At 41.0% G+C, this 24,130-nt stretch overlaps 1 protein-coding gene across 2 annotated transcripts; it reads right to left on the bottom strand.

The window, feature by feature from the left end:
• Window positions 1–12,512: 12,512 nt before the first annotated feature.
• Window positions 12,513–21,982, bottom strand: TLR8 (toll like receptor 8). 2 transcript variants are annotated; one of them, XM_077807170.1, is made up of 2 exons: window positions 21,900–21,982; window positions 12,513–17,837 (listed from the first exon to the last, which is right to left on the bottom strand). In XM_077807170.1, the coding sequence occupies exon 2, from the start codon at window positions 17,785–17,787 to the stop codon at window positions 14,746–14,748; it is 3,042 nt and encodes a 1,013-aa protein (XP_077663296.1). In that variant the 5' UTR covers window positions 17,788–17,837; window positions 21,900–21,982; the 3' UTR covers window positions 12,513–14,745. The 2 variants fall into 2 exon arrangements, with proteins under 2 accessions (XP_077663296.1, XP_077663295.1); XM_077807169.1 differs by having other exon boundaries at window positions 12,513–17,901; window positions 21,900–21,935.
• Between the last annotated feature and the right edge of the window lie 2,148 nt (window positions 21,983–24,130).

Here is a 24,130-nt window from a genome sequence, read left to right as displayed (position 1 = left end):
GTACAAAAGATATTGGCAATAATCACCTGAAGGAACACTATAAGATTAGTAAAGCGACAATTTGACCTACATTTTTTGTATTTCTCTGTTTGCAAAGTACATACCATTATTTATATGTGACATTTTTCCAAAACAAATTTTTCAATGCTTTTTTCTATTAAAAAAAATCAATACTATCAACACAGCACTTGTGAGAAACCCTAAAGCCTACAGTGATAAACTACTAGCATTCCAAGTACAGTAGAGAAAAGAAAATCCTGCCAGGAGACATATTTCTGTTTTAAAATTTCAAGGGGTTATTAAAAATCTAGAGATTGAAAAAAAAAAAAAGAATTTAAAAATTAGGAAAATTGTCTTGCTAGTATTTGAAACACTAAGTATGGCTATCGTCCAGGAAAGCACGTAAGCATGTGCTCAATTTTAAGCATGTGAGTAGTCCTATTGCCATGTGTGAGGCAATTTGTGTGATTAAAGTTGAGCATGTGCTTAAATACATTGCTGGATCAGGGCCTAGGTTAGACTGCCAGAAAGAATGATGCTACATGCAGATATTGTTAAAGTAATGCATGCATGTGCTTTAGACATGAATTCCACTGATTTGCAAGCACAGTTTAAAGGGCACCAAATTTCAGAGAAATGTAATAGTTTTAAAAATGATATTTTAAATAGATGGAACAGAATGGGCCTGTACTATTTACATTATTACTGATGTTCATTTATGTTATTATATTTTAAGGGAAACTGCACTTTAGAGATGATATCTGTCCCCCCACCAAGTAGCAGCTTAAAAAAGATCATAGGAATGGAAGGGCAGATTCCCCATGTAGAGCAGACTGGTGAGTACCCCGTAAATAGCAAAGTACACTCCCCAGCGTGTACTTTGCTTTTATAAGCTAGTGTGATTGTTCTTTCTTTCTCTCCTTCTCACTTTGTGCCAAGTATTAAACAGCACTAAAGGAAGTTGATGACTGTTAAGATATAATTGTGTAGAGCTAACCTGTCTGATCTACTGCAGTAGTACAGTAAATAGTCTTTGTGCATTTGCATAATTTGTGGAATGAAGCAGAAAATTCAGTGAAAAATCTGTATGTGTCCATTAGGATTTTCCAAATGGTGCACCAATAAAATGAACTTCTAGGTTAGGACTGGGAGTATTCAACAAACCTAGGGTCTGGTCCTGCACCTTTAAATCAGCCCCGACACTCTTCTTTTCTGTTCCATCTGTCCTTCCTCCTCCATCACTGTCTCCCAGCTCAAAGGACTCTTTCCCACTATCTGCTTGTAACTTCTGGACAAGGCACTAGATGGCCCACTCTACCATATTCTTTCACTTGTTCTCAATCTCCCTCCTTATCGCCTCACCAGCTGATTACAAGCATGTTCTTGTATCTACTGTCCTAAGAAAACCTTCCGTCTACCTGCCTTTCCAACTCACTCACAGAGTCTGATCTACAGTTAATCTCTAGATCTATTGGTGGACCTCCTAAAAGAAAGACTTCAAAGAAAATATTAGTTTGTACCTAGAAGCTTGAAAAATTCTTGGTACAATTATGTATTGGTACCCTTGTTTTTACCTGATACTTACACAAAATTACATCTATTTAATATGTAAGTAATATGTACTTGCATTGTAGGTGGCATATATAGCAATGCATTTAGTTAAGATTGCCCAACACTTTCCATTATAAGACTTGTTTTCAGCTGCTTGTAATTTTGCCAAACTCTAACCACTCAGCTTGAAATTTCCCATGTCAGGTGCCTGCCTCATGACGAATTTTTGTAAGATTTAGCTAAAACAATTCAGCCATTTCCAAGTGTAAGCAGGGTCTGAATGAGCTCTCCCGTCTTATTCTGGAATAAGAGTACCTTTCCCTGATTTAGCTCGATTCACAAGATAACTCAGAAATAGTCACTCTTTATTCCTCTCCCTCCTGCCCTCACCATCCAGGAGCCATGTCGCTTACTCCTCTCCCCTCCCCTCAGCAGCCAGGAGCAATTGTTTCTCGCTCCTCTCCACCTTCACCCCCATCCCCGGCCTATTCTTTGCTTGGCCATTAGGAATGCAGAGGTGTATCTGGCAGAGCCAATAGCAGGGCTGGAAGCTTCTGCAGCACTTTTTCAAATTCATTCCTGAAACAAATATGCATAGGGAGAGGGTGGGGGCAAGGAGGATGCTCTCAAGCTCTGTCCTTAGGTCAGAAGATGCTTGCTGCAAATTTCATCAGGATCTGCCATTCACCTTCACATGTTGACATGTTACAAAGGCAGGAGCAGGCCCCTTGTGACACCAGTAGACACAGGCAGGGGAGGGGGCTGCTGCCCCAGGCACATTCAGGGGATAATTATTATCCCCACAGACAGCCCAGCTTTGGAAGTTTCAGGCTGCAAGAGCAGCTGAAGAATGACCACCTGGAATCATTCCCTGCTGTCAAGAAACAAACATGGTGTCACACCACAAATATTGTTTAATTACACTGAAAACTTTCCCATTATTTCCAACTCTCTAATTTTTGGGGGAATGGCAGTATCCCAGTGTGGCCATTTATTCTGCCATTTAGTTCCACTTGTCTGTGAGACTGGAGTACTTGTGGCATCTTAGAGACTAACAAATCTATTAGAGCATAAGCTTTCGTGGGCTACAGCCCACTTCATCGGATGCATAGAATGGAACATATAGTAAGATATATAGATATATAGATATATATACATACAGATAAGTTGGAAGTTACCATACAAACTGTGAGAGGCTAATTACTTATTTAGCCTAATTAGCCTCTCACAGTTTGTATGGTAACTTCCATCTTGTCTGTATGTATATATATATATCTTATTATCCATTCCATTCTATGCAGTCGATGAAGTGGGCTACAGCCCATGAAAGCTTATGCTCTAATAAATTTGTTAGTCTCTAAGGTGCCACAAGTACTCCTGTTCTTTTTGCAGATTCAGACTAACATGGCTACTACTCTGAAACTTGTCTGTGAGACTCTTTCCTTTGCCTACAATGGGCTTTGGGTCAGGAAGGTTCATATAGGCTGTTACACACAAATGCTGATTCCTCTGCAAATGCCCTATCTTACCAAATCTCCCCAGGGTTGTGCTTTTCTAGGACCTTTTCTCCAGCACACCCTTTGAGTTGCTGCTGGTCCTTTACATCATAGAATCAGAAGGGACCTCAGGAGGTCATCTAGTCCAACCCCCTGCTCATTTTGCCCCAGATCCCAAAATGGCCCCCGCAAGGATTGAACTCACAACCCTGGGTTTAGCAAGCCAATGCTCAAACCACTGAGCTCTCCCTCCCCCCAATGTGCAGATACAAGCAACTGCTGCCTTTACGCAGCCATTTTATAGCTGTGTATCTGCTGTGCTGTATGTCCTGCTCTTCTAACTGGTAAGAAATCTTAGCTACTGTTTACTTACTCTTTAATATTTCTGAGGGTGGCAGAGTCTCACTAACTTGAGTACCATCCATGAATTTAATTGAAGCTATATTTACTCTCTCAAATCCTTCCAACTTAATCCAATTTATCATAACTGTTTGTATAAACCCTTCAGTGCACATAAACCGAAGCCAATCTGAACAATTTGTAAGATTTAGCTGCTAAAATTGGTTTATTATCGGTCCATGTTGCTAACATCCATCATTTAATTACACTCTAGATAGTGATTTTTAAGAGATTTTTTAAAAAAAAAAGTTAGGTACCTCAGCTACTTTCAAGCAATCATTAATTTCATCCATCCCGTCATTTGTTAATTAGTACACATACTTTCTCTCTAATACTACTTTCCCCATGGACATGTCTGACTTTTTGGTTCTTAAATCGCCGTCTGGGAGGAATTTTTAAATATCTAAAAATGTCCTGGATTTTGCCATTATTATTTTTCCCCAAATTAGAGTTGATCGTTCAAGAAAGAGAGTGAATGTTGATCATTCGAGAAAGAAAGTGAATGTTGATAACTTGAGAGAGTGCCCACTTTTTCCCCCTAGCTCCCAGCGCTTCTGCCTCAAAACAGCTGTTTCGCGCGGCTGGGAGGGAGGGGGAGGAGGGGGAATGCAGCATGCTAAGGGAAGGAGATGGAGTCGGGGCGGGGATTTGGGAAAGGGCTCCAATGGGGCAGGGAGGGGGCGGAGTTGGGGGCGGGGACTTTGGGGAAGGGGCTGGAACGGGGGCAGGAAAGGGGTGGAGCTGGAACGGGGCTGGGGGTGGGGGGGTGTGATCAAATAACCCCCCCTGTGAAGTGTCCTCTTTTTTGAATGTTCAGCTATGGTAATCCTACCCTTGGCAAACTTTTAAATGTTCATCTTAACCCCTGTAGTTTAGCTTCAGCTCATTTATGTTAATGGTTACAACACATAATCTGAACATTTCTTTCATGATGAATTAGAAAGATCTCCAGAAATATCATGCCTAAAAATAATTTAGAGATCATTCAGCCACTGTGCTGGCCCTGTATATTGTTAGGATATAGATATTCAGGCCGGTCTGTAAAGGCCTATACTTCAAGAATTTAGGTATATGTTTATCATTTAGCTAGTTATAGAGGTATAAAAGAAAGAATCAAAGTCACTGTCTGCCTGTGTAAGGGCCTTCTCTCACTGTGACAGTCTGAGGCCCTGTTCTTAAGCTAAGGCCTTTGGCTAAGCAGTGGGAGCAGCCATAAGCTGGAAAGCGTATGGTCATGTCCTCACACATTTCAAACCAGTTATATTGAAATAAGGCAATCGGGAGCTGTTAGAAAGGTGATCCAATCTATCACCTCCAGATAAAGGGAAGAGCCTAGAAGATGTAAAAGGAAATTTAGTTTGATAGTTTTCTGTTTGGTAAGAATTCACTTATCCATAGACATAGTTGGGAAACCCTTATGTCTTTATAGATGTAGTTGTGAAAAACTCACTTCTGTATTGTTTTGTCATTATAGTTCCCACTTTGCTATTGTTTATTTGCATGGTCTCTGTCTGGTTCTGTGATTGTTTCTGTCTGCTGTATAATTAATTTTCTGGGTGTAAACTAATTAAGGTGGTTGGGTATAATTGGTTAGCTAATCATGTTACAATATGTTAGGATTGGTTAGGTAAATTTCAGTAAAATGATTGGTTAAGGTATAGCTGAGAATATTACTATATAAATTAGGGGCAAAAACGAAATAAATTGGGATTCGAAAATAAGGAAAAAGGAACTTGGATTTAAGCTTGCTGGAAGTTCACCCCAATAAACATCAAATTATTCTGCCATTTAGTCCCACTTGTCTGTCGGAGTCTTTCCTTTGCCAGCAGTGGACTTTGGGCCAGGTCCATAAGCTGTGATAGAAACACTGATTTCCTCTGCGAATGCCTGGATTTTACCAAATCTCCCCACACTGGGGTTGCACTGTTCTAGGACCTTTTCCCCAGATACCTTCTGAGGAGCTGCTGCCCGTCAACTGCTCCTTCCATCAGCCATTTTGCAGCTTTCTGCTGTATCTCCTTCTCTTCCAGCTGGTAAATATTCTTATCTCCTGTCATACTTGCTGTTTAACATTTCTGAGGGTGGCAGAATCTCACAAACTAGAGTTGCATATGTGAATTTCATTTAAGTGATGTTTACTCTCCCCAATTCTTACAGCACATCTACCAATGTGATATATGCCATCATGTGCCAGCAGTGCCCCTCTGCCATGTACATTGGTCAAACTGGACAGTCTCTATGTAAAAGAATAAATGGACACAACACACTAGAAACCTCCTTCCAACTTAATCCTTTGTATTTATCATAACTATTTTATAAACCCTTCAGTAAACATAAACCCAAGCCAATCTGAACAACTTGTAAAGTATGGCTGCCAAAATTTGTTATAGATCTATGCTGCTAACATCCATCATTTAATTATACTGTAGATACCGATTCCTTTTAAAGGTATAGACCAATGTGTTAATAAAAAAATTGTTCAAATAAATAGATTCGGCTACTTTTGGACTAGTTTTTAAGTGATTTCGGAGTATTGATGCAGTATAAAGTAGCCCCTCGTGGCTAAAGTTACCCCCCCCCAAAAAACTGAAATGGTGCTCCTGGATGAACTGGGGGGAAAAGATATCAAGAGCAGGCTGTATTTACACTAACACACCTACTCTGTCTAGATCAGGGGTCCCCAACGCAGTGCCCGCTGGTGCAATGGTGCCCGCCAGGGAAGTTGTGGGCGCCCACCAGGGAAGTTGTGTGCACCCGCAGGACACTGCGCCGCTGAAATGCCGCTGCCGAGCAAAGCCACCTGAGAACTGCCCACCGTTGCCACTTCTCGGTGGCATTTTGGCAGTGAGGCTTCTTTCCACTGCCACTTCTCGGTGGTGTTTCGGCAGCGGGGTGTTTGGCACCCACCACAGTCTGTTGGGAATACGAATGTGCTATTCCCACAGAAAAGTTGGGGACTACTGGTGTAGGTGATCAGCAGACAGGTTTGCTTTGCTACAGTGATCAATTTTGGCTGTTTTGGATTAAAATTTATTTATGAGTGGGGAAGTATTGCTTCTTAGAGGCACCTAGGGGAGGTGTTTAGTGTTCCAAGATTTTTGGGTGGGGGCTCAAGCTGGTTCTGTTTTCCAATGTTAAGAAAATCTCTATGATATTGAACGTGGTTTCCTGGCCCTTGTGGCTGCTGACAACACCTGGCAGAAGGCTCACACAAGAATGAGTATAAGGGAAAATACACTGTTTTGCCCATGTTAAATTTTTCCCCAGCAGTTTTGATGAGACAATCTATGCTTCCATGCTTTGTAGCAGCGACTTGAAATTTACAGGGGGGCGGGCGAAGGGGTCAGCCTCGTGTCCATTACTACCCTTGTGAAAACCTGGCCAAGTTACCTTTGAAGAATCCCCATGTGCACATGCTCAGAAGAGACTTGTTGAGGGGCATCTAAATTCTCCAAAGATTTCACCTGCCCTGGGCATGCTCCATTCCCTCACGACTCCTACGACCAGGCTGTACATGCATCATCCATAAGGTTAAGATTTTGTCACAGTTATTTTTAGTAAAAGTCACTGACTGGTCACAGTGTTATACCAATAAAATAAAAACCAGCAGGATCTTATTAAAGGGGGAAAGGCAAAATGCCACATTTATTGTGAATACAGAAAGAATCATAGCAAGCAGTTAGTTATAGCTATAACATTCCATTCAATTTCATATTTATTCACACATTCATTCATACACACACAGATTCTGCAAGGTTGTTATCATAGTTACCAGCCTTAGAGTTGCTCATGCCAAGCCACTGGCCAGGTGGCCTGGACATGAGGAGGGAGCAGGGCCTTCTCAGATGCTCATCTGATGCTCCTGGAAGTTGGTTTGCAGAATCAGACCCCAAAGTTCTCACTTTCTAGAGTCCATTTTTATAGGAATTTCTTCCTATGCCAGTCTATGGGAATTGCTTCATCATGCTGTTGCTGAATCAATCAGCAGATCGCACATTCCTGATGGCTCCGTGCTGCTAGATGTTATCTTGTTCTTTGGTTCTCCCACCCTTGAGGCTGTTGGGTGGATTCCAGTCTGCCCTGGGGGGTCCTCTGGTTATTTCCACTTGACGCCTTCTTCAGCCGATGGACACTGGATTCTTTGGCTGGCACCTCCCTGATCATTCAGTTATTATGCACACCAAGCATCCATCCACATACATCCTCTATCTCTATTTTAATCACAATTGTTAACAAAGCAAGATGAATACAACAAAAGGGCGGGGAGTCTTTGGGTGCTGTTTCTGTTGTTACAGAGTATTGCTTTGAGTCTCTCTCTGTGTGAGTAGTTGTTGTTACAAAGAACTGCTTTGAGAACAGACTCTGTCTTAGGATGTACTAACACAATTAGCAGCTTGCAAGTTTCACACAGAGAGGGAGAGAAACAGTACCAAAACCCAGGAGACCTCTTAATTAGTAATACCCTGGAATTTAAAATATGGGGAATCAAACTCATTTGTGATTTTAATACAGAACTTCTTTAATATGATCCAACAACGGGCAATAAACAAAAATTCAAGGCAGCCTGTGACCTATTTGTGACTTTTATTAAAAACAACCAGGGAGGAGGGCTGAGGGATGGGGAGGAGAAATGGCAGCTGGAACCCCATGCTCGGGGAGGGAGGTGGGATTACCAGCCTGAGCCATGCTACGGGAGGCAAGGGGGCTGACAGCCTGAGCCCCATGAACATCGGGGGGGACACAGCCCTGGTGGTGGCAACACTCTCACTCTGGCAGAAGTCTTGGGGAGGGCACAGTCCCGGCCCCAACTGCAGACGTGGGGGGGTGCGCACACCCTGCTCCAGCTGCAGCATGGGGGTTGCACAGAAAGGGGAAGAGGTGGGGCAGGGGTGGAGCTGGGGGCAGGAGGGGGCGGAGTGGGGGCAGGAAGAGGCAGGGCAGGGGTGGGGGCTTGGGGAAAGTGATGGAGTGGGTCTGGGTGTAGAGCAGGTGTGGGAAGAGGCAGGGCAGAGGTGGGGACTTGGAGGAAGGGGTGGACTGGGAGTGGGCCAAGGGCAGAGAGGGGGGTCAAGCACCCCCCAGCAGAGAGGAAGTCGGTGCCTATGCATGAGAGGCACTGCTTGGGCGAGTAGAAAGCTATGCAGGGTACATTACCACAGATTTCAGAAGTGTCTTTCCTCACCTAAGCCCTGCCTCACCATCTACACTACTATTTATAGCCATGCTGGGAAATGCAGGGAGAGCTGTGTATATACCCAGCACCCGAAGGAGTGTGCAGTGTAGATGTACCTTTAAAGTACTGATGAGAAAGTCTTTATGTAACCAAAGCTGTAACACAGGAAACATCATCTAATTCTGAAAGAGTTATAGTATACTTCTGTTTTTTGGTAGATTTTATTATCATATCTATTTTTCTCTTGAGCTGCCGAGGAACTAACATGAAATTACCAAAGTTAATCATTAATCTTCATTTTCAAACAGAGAAGCTGTGGTTATGCGGCAAATAAAATAAAAGGAAGGAGGATCAGATGGGGCAATACTTCCCTTTTAATTCCTTTTTATTTTTTTCGCTGAGGTAGATATTAGTTGTAAAAAATATCTGGACTCAGAATCATTTCCTTGGACATTTGACTTTTTAAAATGCACGATGAAGTGTTGGATTCTACACATTGTAGCAGGAATATTTGTCTGTGAGTGCACATTGTTATTTTTTGAACATGAATCCACTTGCCACATGCTAAAAATCTGGAATTTACCCAGGGTGTTATTTTAAGTAGGGCTGGTTTTTGCTGCTGCTGCTGAAATCTCCATATAGAAGTTATGGGATCATTCTATCTGTGTGTATGTAAACAGCAGTTTAGGTGACAGGAGAGTGTGCTGAAAAATATGTAGCACAGTTCTTGAAGGATTTTTAGGACTAACAAAAATGTGTTGTTGTGAACCTTAAATGGCTTCCTCTGTGCATCTCTTTACATCAGCGCTTAACAATAAGCAGGGCTTTTAAAGACAGGCAGCTACTTTTTAAAGTCCCGGTCCAGCAAAGAACAGGGACTGTTCATGTGCTTAAAGTGGCATGCGGCGGAAATGGGTATAACTAGGAATACTGAGATGAAACTGAGAAAGGCAAATATAGTCTGAATGTCAGGAAGAACTACCTGCTAATCACATATGTGATAAATGAAAGGGCGGGTGGTGGAGCTCCCTTTTATGGACGCAGCCAGCCAATTAGCTATAAAATCCCTCTTAGTAGCTGTTCTCTACTTGCTTTACCTATAAAGGGTTAAAAGAAGTGAATGGGCACCTGGCCAGGAGAGCCAATGGGAAAGCTTTAGAACTTTTTAAAAATTGAAACAAGACTCCTCTTTTGTCAGTCTGTGGTTGTTCTCCAGGAGCGAGGGCACAGGAAAAACTATGCTGTAAGAAGCTTGGGGCCAGATATGAAAAAATCATCAGGATCATACCTGGAAGCTACTCATTTAAAACCCCAGATATGTAAGTAGATCAGGAAATGTCTAGGAAGACACAATTAGGTTTATCCCTTTTATTTCTTTATGGCTTGTGGACTCCTCTGTGCTAACCCCAAATGCATTTGTTTTGCTTGTAACCTTTAAGCTGGACCTCAAGAAACTATCCTTGATGCTTAATCTTTGTAGTTGCTCTTTTTAAATCTAGCAATAGCCTAAACTCCAAGATATATTTTTTCTTTTGTTTTTTAATAAAATTTACCTTTTTAAAGAACAGAATTAATTTTTGTGTCCCTAAGAGGTTTGTGCACATGTTGTTTAATAAGCTGGTGGCAACAGCTGATTTCCTTTGTCTTTCTTTCTCAGCTCTTCCCGGGGGCAGGGTGTGTGAAAGAGCTTAAGGGTACTCCACAGGAAGAAATTCCCAAGTGCGCCTTCCTGGGTTCTCAAAGGGGTTTTTGCACTTGGGTGGTGGCAGCATCTACCAATCCAAGGTCAGAAAAAAGCTGTGGCCTTGGGAGTTTAATACAAGCCTGGAGTGGCCAGTATTAATTTTTAGAGTCCATGCAGGCCCCCACCTTCTGCACTCAAAGTGCCAGAGTGGGGAATCAGCCTTGACAACATATAATGGATCCTAGAACAGTCTCCTAAGGAATATAGCGGAAACTTCTTTGCTTGTGACAGTTAAAAGATTGGATAAAGCTAGGAAATCTACTGTAGGGAAGCAGCCTGTATAGGCAGGGGTATGGATTAAATGACATAATAAGTCATTTTCAAGCCTAATTTCGAGGATTCTGTGGTAAAGGGCTTGTCTACAGGGCAAGTTACTACGTGGCAAGCCAGGGGGTGACTCTGCATTGCATGAGCTTGTCACACAGTGACATCCCATGTGGGCCCAGCTACAGTACACTGAAAGTCCCAGAGTGGAGCTTGACATACTAAGCTTTCAAGTCATAGTATACCAAGCCGCACTCCAGGACTTTCACAGCACTGTAGCGGTGACCACATGGGATATTACGGTAGATTCACACCCTGGCTTGCCACACAGCAACTTGCCATGAAGAGAAGCCCTGAATGGCATCACTGGACAAATACTGCTGATTTACAAAAATATTCCCACTGAAACCAACTTGTATGAATAAGTAAGCAGGATCTGGGCCAATATCTAGACTTGCTAAACTCAGCCGATGTATGTCCTCACAATAAACTTGTGAATAATAAAGGCCCCACCCTGCTACTACTGAGGTCAATTGATATTTTGCTATTGATTTCTATAGCAGCAAGGAGAGGTCTTTAACAGTCATTTCAAAAAACTGTTACAGAATATTTTTATGGCAGCTTTTTAACAGGTGACCTTAAATTTTTTCAAAGATTTGTTTTGAATGCCAATAGCTACACAAATGTAGGGGATAGTGTTATCTTTTTCAACCTATTCAGAAGTAGAATTGAGTTCTGAAAGAAAAAATATGCAAACGCCCACAAAGATAGACTTTACAAAGAGCTCTAGCTCTACTAGTTATTGCTAGCAGCAATTATTAGTAGACAAGGCCTCTGATTTCTCATGCTGTCATGTAATGTAATTGAGATAAAAGAAAAGGGGCATGACTAGGAAACGAAACTTTGGGTATTTTTTCCAGCTTTGCAGTAGCACAGAAATGAAAGTGAAAATGTGAAGCTACCTGTAGAAATATCCCAAGCTCAGACTAGTCAGTTCATGTGTTGTGTCAAAGTTGCTTTTTGTTAAACTTAGAAAACTAGACTTCCCATCACCTGGCATCACCTGATGTGACCACAGACATGTGTGCTCCCAGTTTGCATCAGCACAGTATGAACCAAGCAGTGACAAGGTCACTCTTTAAATGTCGAGAGAGAGAGAGGAAAAGAGTCCTGTGGCACCTTATAGACTAACAGATGTATTGGAGCATAAGCTTTCGTGGGTGAATACCCACTTCGTCAGATGCATGAAGAGAGAGAGAGAAAATTAAAAGTAGAGCTTGTCAGGAATTTTTCAATGAACCATCTTTTCCCCCCAAAATATTGATTTGTCACAATAAAAACTGGTTGCAAAACAGGGCCAGTTTTGACAAATCTCCTGACTCAGAAAATGACTGGGAACAAATGTTTCAATAGTGTCCCATTTTGACAGTTACCAAATGAAAAATTTGGGGAGGTTTAAGTCTCAAAAACTTTTTGTTTAAAAATTTTAGTAAAGTTAGACACCCCTCCTTCCTTCCACTCCCCCCCCCCCCAAAAAAAAAAAAAAGGATTTTGAAAAGGTCAGAATTGAAATTGAACATGATTGACCTGAACTGATATTTTTTCAGATTTTCAGTTTGCGAAAATATTTGAGATTTTGTCTTATTGCAACTCAGGATGGGAAAATGTATTTGCTATCTCTAATTTTTGCAGGATGGAAAAATCATTTCCTGCCCAGCTCTAGTTATAAGTGTTATACCAATAAAATAAAAACCATCAAGATCTTATTAAAGGGGGAAAGGCAAAATGCCACATTTATTGTGAATACAGAAAGAATCATAGTAAGCAGTTAGTTATAACTTTAACATTCCATTCAATTTCATATTTATTCACACATTCATTCATACACACACAGATTCTGCAAGGTTGTTATCATAGTTACCAGCCTTAGAGTTGCTCATGCCAAGCCACCGGCCAGGTGGCCTGGACATGAGGAGGGAGCAGGGCCTTCTCAGATGCACATCTAATGCTCCTGGAAGTTGGTTTGCAGAATCAGACCCCAAAGTTCTCACTTTCTAGAGTCCATTTTTATAGGAATTTTTTCCTATGTCAGTCTATGGGAATTGCTTCATCATGCTGTTGCTGAATCAATCAGCAGATGGCACATTCCTGACGGCTCCGTGTTGTTCTTCGGTTCTCCCATCCTTGAGGCTATTGGGTGGATTCCAGTCTACCCTCCAAGGGTCCTCTGGTTGTTTCCATTTGATGCCTTCTTCGACCCATGGACACTGGATTCTTAGGCTGGCACCTCCCTGATCACTCAGTTATTATCCACACCAAGCATCCATCCACATACATCCTCTATCTCTATTTTAATCACAATTGTTAACAAAGCGAGATAAATATAACAAAAGGGCGGGGAGTCTCTGGGTGCTGCTTCTGTTGTTACAAAGTATTGCTTTGAGAACAGACTCTGTCTTAGGATGTACGAACACAATTAGCAGCTTGCAAGTTTCACACAGAGAGGGAGAGAAACAGTACCAAAAAACAAGAGACTTCTTAATTAGTAATACCCTGGAATTTAAACTATGGGGAATCAAACTAATTTGTGATTTTAATACAGAACTTCCTTAATATGATCCAACATAAGGGAGAAGATAATAGAAAAGCCCTTATAAGCTTTATTGGTCCACTTATTCATTTCTGTTAAAGGATCAAATTACCACGTCCAAAATCACTGACTAGAGTGGAGCTGCTCAGGTATAACTGAGAAAAGTATTGTTCCATTGTGTTCTGTTTTACATTCAGTGAGTTGGATTCTCCCATTTAAGTATCACTAGCTGATGACTTGTACAAACTTTGTTGATTTTGTTGTCATCTAACTTTCATGTCATTCCTCCTGATAAGGCAGTTTGGTTTAGATCTTCATTGGGCCTCTGGGAGTTTAGGCACCCCAGTCTTATTGACTTGTAATGCAGTAGCTCTCAAACATTTTTACTGGTGACCTCTTTCACATGTCAAGCCTCTGAGTGTGACCTCCCTTATAAATTAAAAACACTTTTAAATTTATTTAACACCATTATAAATGCTGGAGGCAAAGCGGGGCTTGGGGTGAAGGTTGACAGCTCACGACCCCCCCAAGGGGTCCTGACCCCCAGTTTGAGAACCCCAGTTCTAATGGGATTTGGGCATGAAACACCTTTGGGCATACTTGAAAATGTCAGCCTATATTAATAGGTCTATCAGTGAATCAGTTTATTAGCATGATTTCCACTAATAGAGTAGAAATTTTTATTTTTATTCCCTATGGTAGATAGCCATTTGCACCCATTAAGAGGAATGCTGATGTAAGAGAAGACCCAATTCTAAGAGTGAACATGCAGTCCACAAAGCTACAGAACCGACCCCATTATTAGACAGACCAGTGTAGTTTGGAATCTACTGCCCCATGCCAGTAGCAAGGGCAGCTATAAGACATCTGACATTGGATCCAAGCATGGGTAATTGATGGTCAACAACCAGAGTCAGGCAGTGAGGTCACAGTGTGTACACTTTCTATGTGTATAACAGGTGTGAAGAAACCAAAAGCTGATTTTAAAGAAGCAAACATTCTAAATCAACACAAGACTAAAACACACAACGAAGCACCACTAGACCACTTGCAAGTGTCCCTGTTAAGCCGCAACTATTGTTAGTAAGTATCATTGGACTGAAGTATAAAAACTGTTTCATTAAAAGGTAGCCAAAGGTAAGACTGTTCTTAATTCTCACTAGCAAGTTAGATAGTTTTGAAAGTTCCATGATGTTAAACATACAATTCATAATGGCTAATTACATGTGTAATTAGTGGTGATAACTGACAAGTATTGAGAAACAATTTACACAAATCATCAGTACAGCACAGTATCTGTGTATATGATCTTCCACTTGCCTGTAGTATCATAACTGACATTAATTCAGGCCAAAGTACTGTAATGTTTGCTTCCTTCATACTTCCTCAAACACTTTAGTAGAGATGCTGTTTTAACTAGATCCAATGATGCTGTTTTAACTAGATTCTAATTATGTACTCAAAACTGATAATGTCTCAATACAAAGATATCTGCTACAAAGAAGAAGACATTTTTCTCTCTTTACCGTCATTTAATGGAATCTGTGTACAATGCATTATATCTTTTATAATTTTCTGTTAGCACTACACTTTTTAGATTTTGCCAGAAAAGGCCTTCAGCATGTGGATTCTTAGGCCAGTCAAGAACAGAGCTCTTGCATATCCTCCTCCTCAGCCTCAGGTACTGGGAATGCTGTAGCACCGGCTCCAGTAGAATGAACACAATCACATCCATATTCTCATCCATTAGTCTCTGCAGAGCGATATAAAAAGCAGTTTTAAAGTTCCCATTTTTCACATATCTTTCGGTTAGAACAAAGATGGTCTTTCTGCTGTGATGGATGCTCTGTGCAAGGTTGTCAATGACAGCCTTTCCCGGCTCCCAGTCTCTTTCCTCCAAACAAAGCAGAACGTGCTTGTCTTCACTTTCCTCTAGATGAAATCGTAGTTCATTTATTACCCAGTCAGTTACTGTTGCATCCTGAGTATCATAGGCTATGTAAGCGTCATAGAGAGCTTTGGTCATGCCAAGAGATTTATATCCTTTTAGTTTTGCCGTACAAAAATAGTAAATATACCAGGCATCCCAATAAAATAAATGTTTTGTGATAGCTGTTGTCATAATGGTCAAAATAATGAAGAACGATAAACAAAAGCATATTGCTGCAACCTTATCCAAAGTACAGGCGTATATGTCTAAACTTATGATGCTCTTCCCTTTTTGATCTCCAGGTGTTGCACAAATGACGTCTGTTGCCAGTCGTGGGATACTAATATTAACATAATGATTTATCCAGTTTTTGAAATCAACAGTTGCACAGGTGCATTCGAAAGGGTTTCCTTTTAAGTCCAAAAGCTCTAAATAAATTAAGTTATCATACTGAGGTATTGACTGGTTTATGGAAGGCAGCTCATTGTAACTTAAATCAAGGTGCAGGAGGCTGCTGGCTTTATTAAAAAATCCATCAGCAAGCTGAGAAATCTTGTTTTGTCGAAGCACTAGTCTCTGAAGGGAAGCTGTGCAGTTGGCAAGGTTATCAGTTACAAAAGACAGAGCATTTGAGCTCAGGTCCAGTAATGTGAGGTTCTGAAATTGTTGCAGGGCTGTCCATTCAAAGTACTTTAATTCATTGTTGGTTAGGTATAGCTCAATTAGACTTTGTGGCAGGCCACGGAATGCGTTGGTAGGAATTTTATGAAGTCTGTTGTAGGATATGTCAAGATGAGTCAGATTGCAGAGTCTTTTAAAAATATTTATGTATCTATTATCTCCATTTTTCCATAAAATATCAAGGCGGTTTCCTCTGAACACTAACTCTTTCAGGGAGCTGCTAGTTAGATTAGGCTCTGTGAGTGTAAAAATGTCATTGTAACTTAAGTTTAAAACTTTTAGATACGGAAGATTTTCAGTAAATCCCAATCTGTGTGTTATCCCTGACACAATAAAATAGTGTACGTTGTAGCTGAGGTCCAGTACCTCTAGCCTAGGCAGTTCATAAAATGCATATTGATAAGCCAAATCAAGTTTATTAAAAGACAGATCTAAATATTTGAGATTAGGTAGAAAGATAAATTCAGTGCCATTCAAAGCTTGTCCAATGCCATTTGAGGACAAATTCAAACATGCTATATCATGGAAACCTTTAAATTGCTGTTGGTCAATGAAGAAAATACTGTTTAAGCTTAGATCTAATGATTTACCATACATGCTGCACTGGGGTTTGATTAAAGGAAAAATGGAATTATACACACTGCTACTGTCTTTGCCTTCTGCTGGTACCATACTATTTACTGATGGCTCAAGATCAGTATCTGTTGAACGACTTTGAATTACATGATTTTGGACTGATTCTCCTCTAATAACACTATTATTGCTGCTCTCTAGTATAGGTGATATCCTGTTGTCAGACAAAGAAATTGTAGTCAGATTAGCAAAGAGCTGAAACACACTGAGATCAATTTGCTTGATAAAGTTGACTCCTAAATTGAGGATGTGTAGTTTGGTAAGATTTATGAGGGGCCGAAGGTGTTTGCTCTTAAGTTCCTTGAACACGTAACCTCTTAAGTGCAGTTGCTGGAGAGAGACCAGGTTGGAGAACTTGTCTGAAATATTTATATACCGCGGGTATGATTTCCTTGCATAGTTAAAAGATAAATCAAGCACCTCCAAATAAGGCAGCTGGAGTAAAAATTCTCCAGAGGCTATTTCCTTTATTAAGTAGTTAAATTCAAGATGCAGCACCTTTAACTGTGTTGTGTTATAAAACCAGCTGGCCGGTAAGCTAATGAGAGAGGTACTGGAGAGGTTTAAATTCTGTAAATTTTTCAGATGCTGGAAAGCAAGAGGATGTATTTGAATGGCGGAGTCCCCAGTGCAAGGTTCACATGGGTAGGGGGCATTGTAGCACCTTGGACAGTTCCCACTTAAGTCAAGGACTTCTATATTAGACAGTTCATTAAAATCATCTTGGTTGATGGTTTTGATCTTGTTGCTGCTGAGGTAAAGTTTCCTTAGAGATGAAGGCAGTTTGCTTGGAACTCGGGTCAGGTTGTTGAAGGCAAGTGACAGGACTGTCAAAATAGTGAGGTCTGAGAAAGCTCCATTGTCTGCAAGGAAAGCTTTTTCGCAGGGATTGCCATAATAACAATTCCCATCCATATACAGTTCTTTCAGTTGTGTGAGTTCTGAAAAATTTTGCCGACAGACAGAAAGTATGTTGTTGTATCTCAAACTCAGTGAGGTTAAGGACAATGGCATCCCAACTGGTATTTTACATAGGTGATTTTCATCAGCTAGTAATTCCCTTAGCTTTGTTAAGTTAGCAAAAGCTCCATCTTCAATTACCATTCCTTTTTTACACAAATCATGAGCCTCTTCCTCTGCCTTAGAGTAGTGATTTCTGTTTAGATCTATTTTCATAAGATTATTCAGGCCCTGAAAAGATTCTTTAAATACCTCCTTTATAAGGTTGTCTGAGAGCTTTAATTCTGTTACATTACCATGCATTGCAGTAGGCACACTTCTCAGTTGACGGGCACTGCAGTCAAAAATGACGGAGGAGTTATTCATGCTGACATCACATGGCAGGGTTCTAGGATACTTGGTCTCAGCGAGAATTTCTGAAGTGCCATAAGCCAGAAGAAGTAGCCATATTAGATTTGGTATTGTGGGATTCATGTTTCCCTTAAAAAAGAGAGTGTGCTTTTTATAATAATAAATAGGTAGCATTAGTATAGCAGTTTTGAAACTAGCATCATCAGTTCGTCAATTCATAGTCCAAGGTTTGCAAAATTGGGTGCCTGAATTTCTGGTGCTGAATGTAAAACAAATTTAAAGGGCCTGATTTTTAAGAGATGGAGCTGAGCAGTTTCTGAAAAGCAGATCTTGTCAAGCTTATCTCAGCTTGAATACCCAAAAATATAGGCACCCAAAATCACTAGTCTTTTTTTGTACATTGTAGCTGTGGTTTTTAAGACATTTTAGTTTGTCTTCTTTATCCCTCCCATTACAAGTGCAACCAAAAAATTTAATTACAAGGTTGATAGGAAATTATACATAGTATAGAAATTAATTATAATGGCATCTTAGCATCATCCAACCTGTGCACAGAATGAGGCAGGTGTCTTGTACATAAAACAGCATGTGCTCATGTAATTAAAGATTGTATCAGAATGCATATGCACAAGGGAACTGAATTAAGGGTTAATTAATTCTGGCATTTCCTAATTTTCAGTGATTGCCTTTGGAACCTTCATGTTCTTTTTAATGTAAGTTTTTTTTCTGTCACTATCTAGAAAGCAAACTGAAACCCCCCCTAAAATCTTGCATCTCATAGAACCATATTGATGCCCACAATGGTCATCAGAAGGGTGAGACCTTTAGATCCACCACACAGTCCTCTACTGCTTGAGCTAGTGGAGTAACTAGCAGTGTTAGTAGGCTGTTCTCCTCTCTTCTGCACCAACCACTGCAGGCAGATGAGAGACATATTTTGTCAGTGCATTTCTCAGCTATTTTCTAAACAGCAGAAGAATATTGGTATACAGGAATCTAGACTCCAGTTGCTGGTTCTGGAGGGGAGTATTCTCCAGTGGTTACAGACCTTTTTGCTTCTTTCCCCACCATCAGCCCCCCCTCCACACACTTTTGCCTCTGTACCCTAGCATGTATCCTCAGCCTGTCCTCTCTCCTTCTGTCCTATCCAGGTTGCTCCTCTTTCCCTCTACTCCCCATATAACTTGCTCCTAACCCTGCCCTTCCAACTCTGCCCTCACTCCTCTGCATTCATGTCAGGATGCTTCTCCCTTCTCTTCCATGCTGCCTGGATATCATGGGGGGTGGGGATGGGGGAGCACTGAGAACACAGGAGAGGCAATCTCCTGCTCTCAGTTCCTGTGCTCAGTACCAAAATGGCTCCCACAATTACAGGGAAAGCCTTGCTCCAGTCCTGGAGCTGGACCACATTCAGAAATGAACAGCCCCAGTCTTCTCAGTCTCTGCTCAGTGGAAGTCTGTCCATGCCATCTTTTTTGCCAGCTAGGTTTCTTTTTAAAAAAAATGATTTAAAAAAAAATGGACAGCTAAACCTGAAGCCATTTTTAAAAAGCTCTACCTAAAATCTGTATAACAGAATAAATAGGGCAAGTATTTGTCAAAACAAAAGTAATATGGGAGAGAAAGTGGCAGGAAGAGCCTGGGGGGAGTATGAATAGGAAGGCACTGGCAACCAGTTTGAAAATGCTCACCCTGCCTCAGCCAGGCTACCAGTTAGGCATATGGATCAGATTCAGACCAGGGTTCCTTATCATTCTACCAGTTCCCTTGAACCCTCCAATTCCTTCTCCCATTTTCTAGTTTTAAAATATTGTAAAATATTTGGGGCCATGCTCATACACAGTGGAGATGAGTACAACTTCCTTGATTTCAGTAGAGTTGCACCCACTTATGCCAAAGCTGCAGTAGACCCCATGAGTGTCCATGTTTTGCCAAGAACCCAGTGTTGATTAGTGCTAATTTCATGTATAAAAAGCTAGGTGGGAGAAGTATGTTTTGTGATTTCCCTATGCAACAAACTAGCTAGCTGAGCTCACATGCAGTTTATGTTAACAGGACCCTGAAATGAAGACAGTAATGCTACACATCCATGTTTAGAAGCAATAATTCAGGGCCACCTTTCCAACAGCATGTTACGTGCATTTATTATTTGTTGTTTGATTCTTTTCTAGTGCTTAATTACAGGTGCTGAAATAAATGTATTAAAACAGTTACTACAATGGTATCATTTGTTAGAAAAAACTTGAAGATACACAAGTCATGCAATTCAGTTTCAATTCAGTGGAGGTTTTGCCTGAACAATGAGTGCAGGACTTAACTGGGCTTTCACAGCTACTGTACGGGCATCACGTGCCTCCCTGAATATGTACAAACACCACCAGCAATTCCAGTTGTGAAATAGGAAATATGATTTATTGCTAGCAGAAAACAAACAGTTTGGAATAGCTTCTTAGACTTAGAAAAAGTTGATCAAAATTGCTTATTAGGCAGCATTTTCCTTGGAATTCACTATACTACTTTTTCATTGCTTTATTTCCCTTTCTCAGCCTTATTGGATAAAAATTATTAGGGAATGATCCAAAGCCCATTGAAGTCAATAGAAAGACACCTCTTGACTTCACTGGGCTTTGGCCATGAAGGATTTTATGTGACTATTATGGTCACAAAAAGACTCATGCTTTATTTACTCTGCATTAACTGTCTCAATAGCCATGTTGGTTTGAAATCACTCCATGATAGCTGCTTGTGTCATGTTTAGAAAGACCTGAAATTCTGAGGATCATTTTGACCCCCTGATCCTGCTCCCAATGAAGTCAGTAGTAAAACTTCTATTGGCTGAATTGGAAGCAGGAGCAGCTTCCTTGTCAGCAACTGTGGTTTACAAATGAGATGCCCGCAAAAACCCTAAATATTTGAACCCTGTTTGGGAAACAGAGAATTGAACTTTAGGTAACAAGTCAATTTAGGTTCTCATTACAATCTTAAGGGTATGTTCACACTGCAAGTAAAGGTGTGATTGCAGCTCGGATAGACAGAGCTGCAGTAGCCTGGCTAAAAATAGCAGTTTAGATGCAACATTGTGAGCTGTACAAGTCTGCCTGGAACCCTGGGTACCAACATGGGTTGCTACAGCCCACGCATCTACCCTGCTGTCTTTAGCCATGTTAGAACAGTCATGTGAAGCTGCTGTGTGCACATCAGTTTGAGCCATTTGTAATGTTGTTGCAGCCAGGCTGGCCCCAGAATATTAGAGACAAGGTGGGTGAGGTCATATCTTTAACTGGGCCAGCTTTTGAAGTGAGACCTCAGATTGGAGTGTACATCTGGTTCTGATCCTGCAAACATTTAGGCAAATGAGTAACAGTTGTACACAGAAGTAGTCTTATTGAGCTCAGTGGAAATACTCAGCACCATGAATTTATTCACTTGTGTGTCTGTAGGATCAGACACATAGTTTTATCCTTCAGATGTCTTTAGTTTTTTAGACAAATGCTAAAAAGAGAGGAAAATTGATAGGAAGGAAACTCTTAACATGCTGAAGGCAAGATTCATAGTGTAACTGATAAACATATAAACAGGAAGAATGAAGGGGTAAAAGAAGTGGAAAGAAGAAAGGCAAAGAAGCCAAGGAGACCATAGTCATACAATTTTTTTATTATTTTGTAAAAATTGTGTTCAAGTTATATATCAGATAAAACTAGGCACTGTATAATCAAAACACTTTACAATTTAACAAAATTACATTTAACTTAGAAAATGATGAATAAAAGCATCCAAGTTTTAGAATGATCTGTAGCAGATTGATAAGCCACAGAAAAAGTAAGACTTAATATTTAAACAAAATATAAAATTGTCTAATCAAACATTTTTTTAAAAAGATTGAAAGGTTTTTATTCCTTTCAACATGATAGAGTTACCAGTGCCACTTCCTAACATCCAGCTGCAGCTTGCACAATAGTTAAAAGCACGCATTTATTCCAGACTTCCTGCTAGTTCAAGATTTTCTAACTAGATGCTGTGGTGCTGATTCTGATCTCGTTTACTCTCACATAAATCAGGAAAAAACCCAATGTTTCTTTAAAATTCATGGCTGTATGTATGCACTTTTGTAAAATAAAAATACTTACTTTCTTTATTTTTCTGCTATACAAGATGTCAGTCCAGTGAAGAGTTTTTAAAACAGAGCAGAAGGGGTGAGCACCAGAGGCTGAAAGCACAGATGGTAACTGAAGTACACTGATCAACTTCCCCAAACTGGCCACTACAGTGACAACAGAAGCTGGCTTGTGGTTTGCTATAGCCCAAGTGGGAAGAACAGAAGCCACGCCTATTTTGATAGTATAATTTATTGACTCATTTGGCACAAGAATATGCTGATAAGTTGAAATGACAAAACATGGCCAATTGAAGCATGGTTGAACAATAACTTTGTAAGCCAGGGAAAGTCCATATCAGAGAAAAGAAAGCTGGCAAACTATTGGGAAAATAAAACATAAATCAGAGGAAAAATTCACAAAAGCTGAGATTTGCTTAGGCAGCACAACATGAGGATTATTCTTTGTTGTGTCTTTTGTCCTTTAAACAACGATAATTATGGGAAGAAAGAAACCACATGGGCACAATGGGATCCAGTTTACCATGTTTACTAATGATACGCAACATGCAAGGCCTAATTAACCTATACAGATTGCTGCTTTGGCTGGTTTGTAAAATGTCAAATACAGTGAGGCTACTAGATGGCTCCCAAACTACTTAAAGGGATATTATCCTCTTCAGGGGCAGCTTTGAAAATTTACAGTGAAATACATGCTCAGCTGAAAAGCATAGCTTTCAGATAGCAAGGTGGTATGTGAGTGCTAAGTAAGATCACTTTGCAAGGTAGTTGTAACATGCATAGAACAGTGTACATATATTCATATGTTACTGTCTTCATGGCTGGAAGAGGTATGATTTGTGTTCCCACCAACTTCACATGATTGAGGACCCCAGCAGGTCCTTCTCTTCCCTCTCCCTTACTGCCCTCCACCCCCACCCCTATCTATCAAGGGAAGGAAGAGAGCCCAGAGACTTCAAAGTGACTAGGTTTTTTGGCTGAGCACCTGTGAGCTCAGGATCATGTAATAAGCAAGGGATTGCCTGGTTTCAGTCTCAGCTCCTAGTCAGAGGCACACATGGCATGTTATCTTGGGGGTTGGACTGGATTTTGGAGAGGTGAAGATATGTTTTTCACTATCATGTCATCTCGTTCTCCACACTGAAGTCAGGACCTATCATGGTGAAAGACCAGTTTTAATTATTAGTTGGGATGCCGATTCTGAGACATTATACTGCTCCGACGCACTGTTACAGGCATAGTGGAATTTTAAGGCAACTTGCTATGAACGAACATTGACAGACTGACACATAGATCCACATGCCCCCCTCCCACTCTGTCACATCATCTTGACATGTCTCCAAGGTTCACAGATGACTTGTCACTGATTAAGGGTTTTGGAAACAGTCTTGAGACCTAATGCTCCAAACCAGACCAACTGCAGCCCACAGAACTTTTACATTCCCATGCTGTGGTTGTGAGAGAAACAATACCTCCATTTATGGCCACTGACACAGCTTCAGCGAAAGCTTGACAAGATGAGTTCTTCAGAATATTGAGCAGTTTCTTAAGCTTCCTTCCTGCACCTGTTGAGTCAGCTTAAGCACCTTCTCTTCAGCTCAGTGCTCCGACTCGCCTCCTTAAATACAGCTTCACCTTGTGCTGGATCCACTTTATTGTACAAAACATACCACTGCAAGTCGATCACACTCTCCTTGAACTTAACGGGAGTTTTGCTAGTCAACTGGAGCATGGCTGGGCCCTGTATTAACAAAAGAAGGAGATAATACGATAAATACAAAGTAGAGATCAGATCTTGCAGACATTTTTGTGCATTGGTGCCCGTTGCCCTAACCCTCAGGTGCATCCAAGCTGCACTTTGGGCAGGAGCAGAAGGAGCGAGAGGGCAGAGGCTCTGGGCGAGATGGCATAGAAATGGCTCTTCCAGCCCTGTGCCACTTGGGGATTCCCATAGGCCAAGGTGGGCCAAATACCCAGTTTTACTGGGGCTGGCACTTTGGCCCACTGACTAGTATGGGAGTCTCACGTGTGGAGTAGCTGCAGGATAAGGCTAGAGGTGAACTTCAGTAACTAGTTATGAAATGAATACAATACAACCGCCTTTCAGAGGAACAAATCTGGTCAAACCCTCACAATAATCACATGCATCCATATGATGGGATGCAACTCACTGTTGTGGCACCTTCTGCTGGCTGTCCCGGGGATTAGCTCTTTTCACCAGTGCACCTTCTTCTGGTGATGTCT

Source organism: Eretmochelys imbricata, chromosome 1, assembly GCF_965152235.1.
Source record: "Eretmochelys imbricata isolate rEreImb1 chromosome 1, rEreImb1.hap1, whole genome shotgun sequence".
NCBI classification, from domain to species: domain Eukaryota; kingdom Metazoa; phylum Chordata; order Testudines; family Cheloniidae; genus Eretmochelys; species Eretmochelys imbricata.
Note: the sequence above shows the minus strand (reverse complement) of the source record. Positions and strands in the feature narration are given on the sequence as shown.

Excerpts from the sequence above, each read along its gene's own strand:
- TLR8 (XM_077807169.1), bottom strand. The coding sequence starts at position 17,895 with ATGAATCCCACAATACCAAATCTAATATGGCTACTTCTTCTGGCTTAT.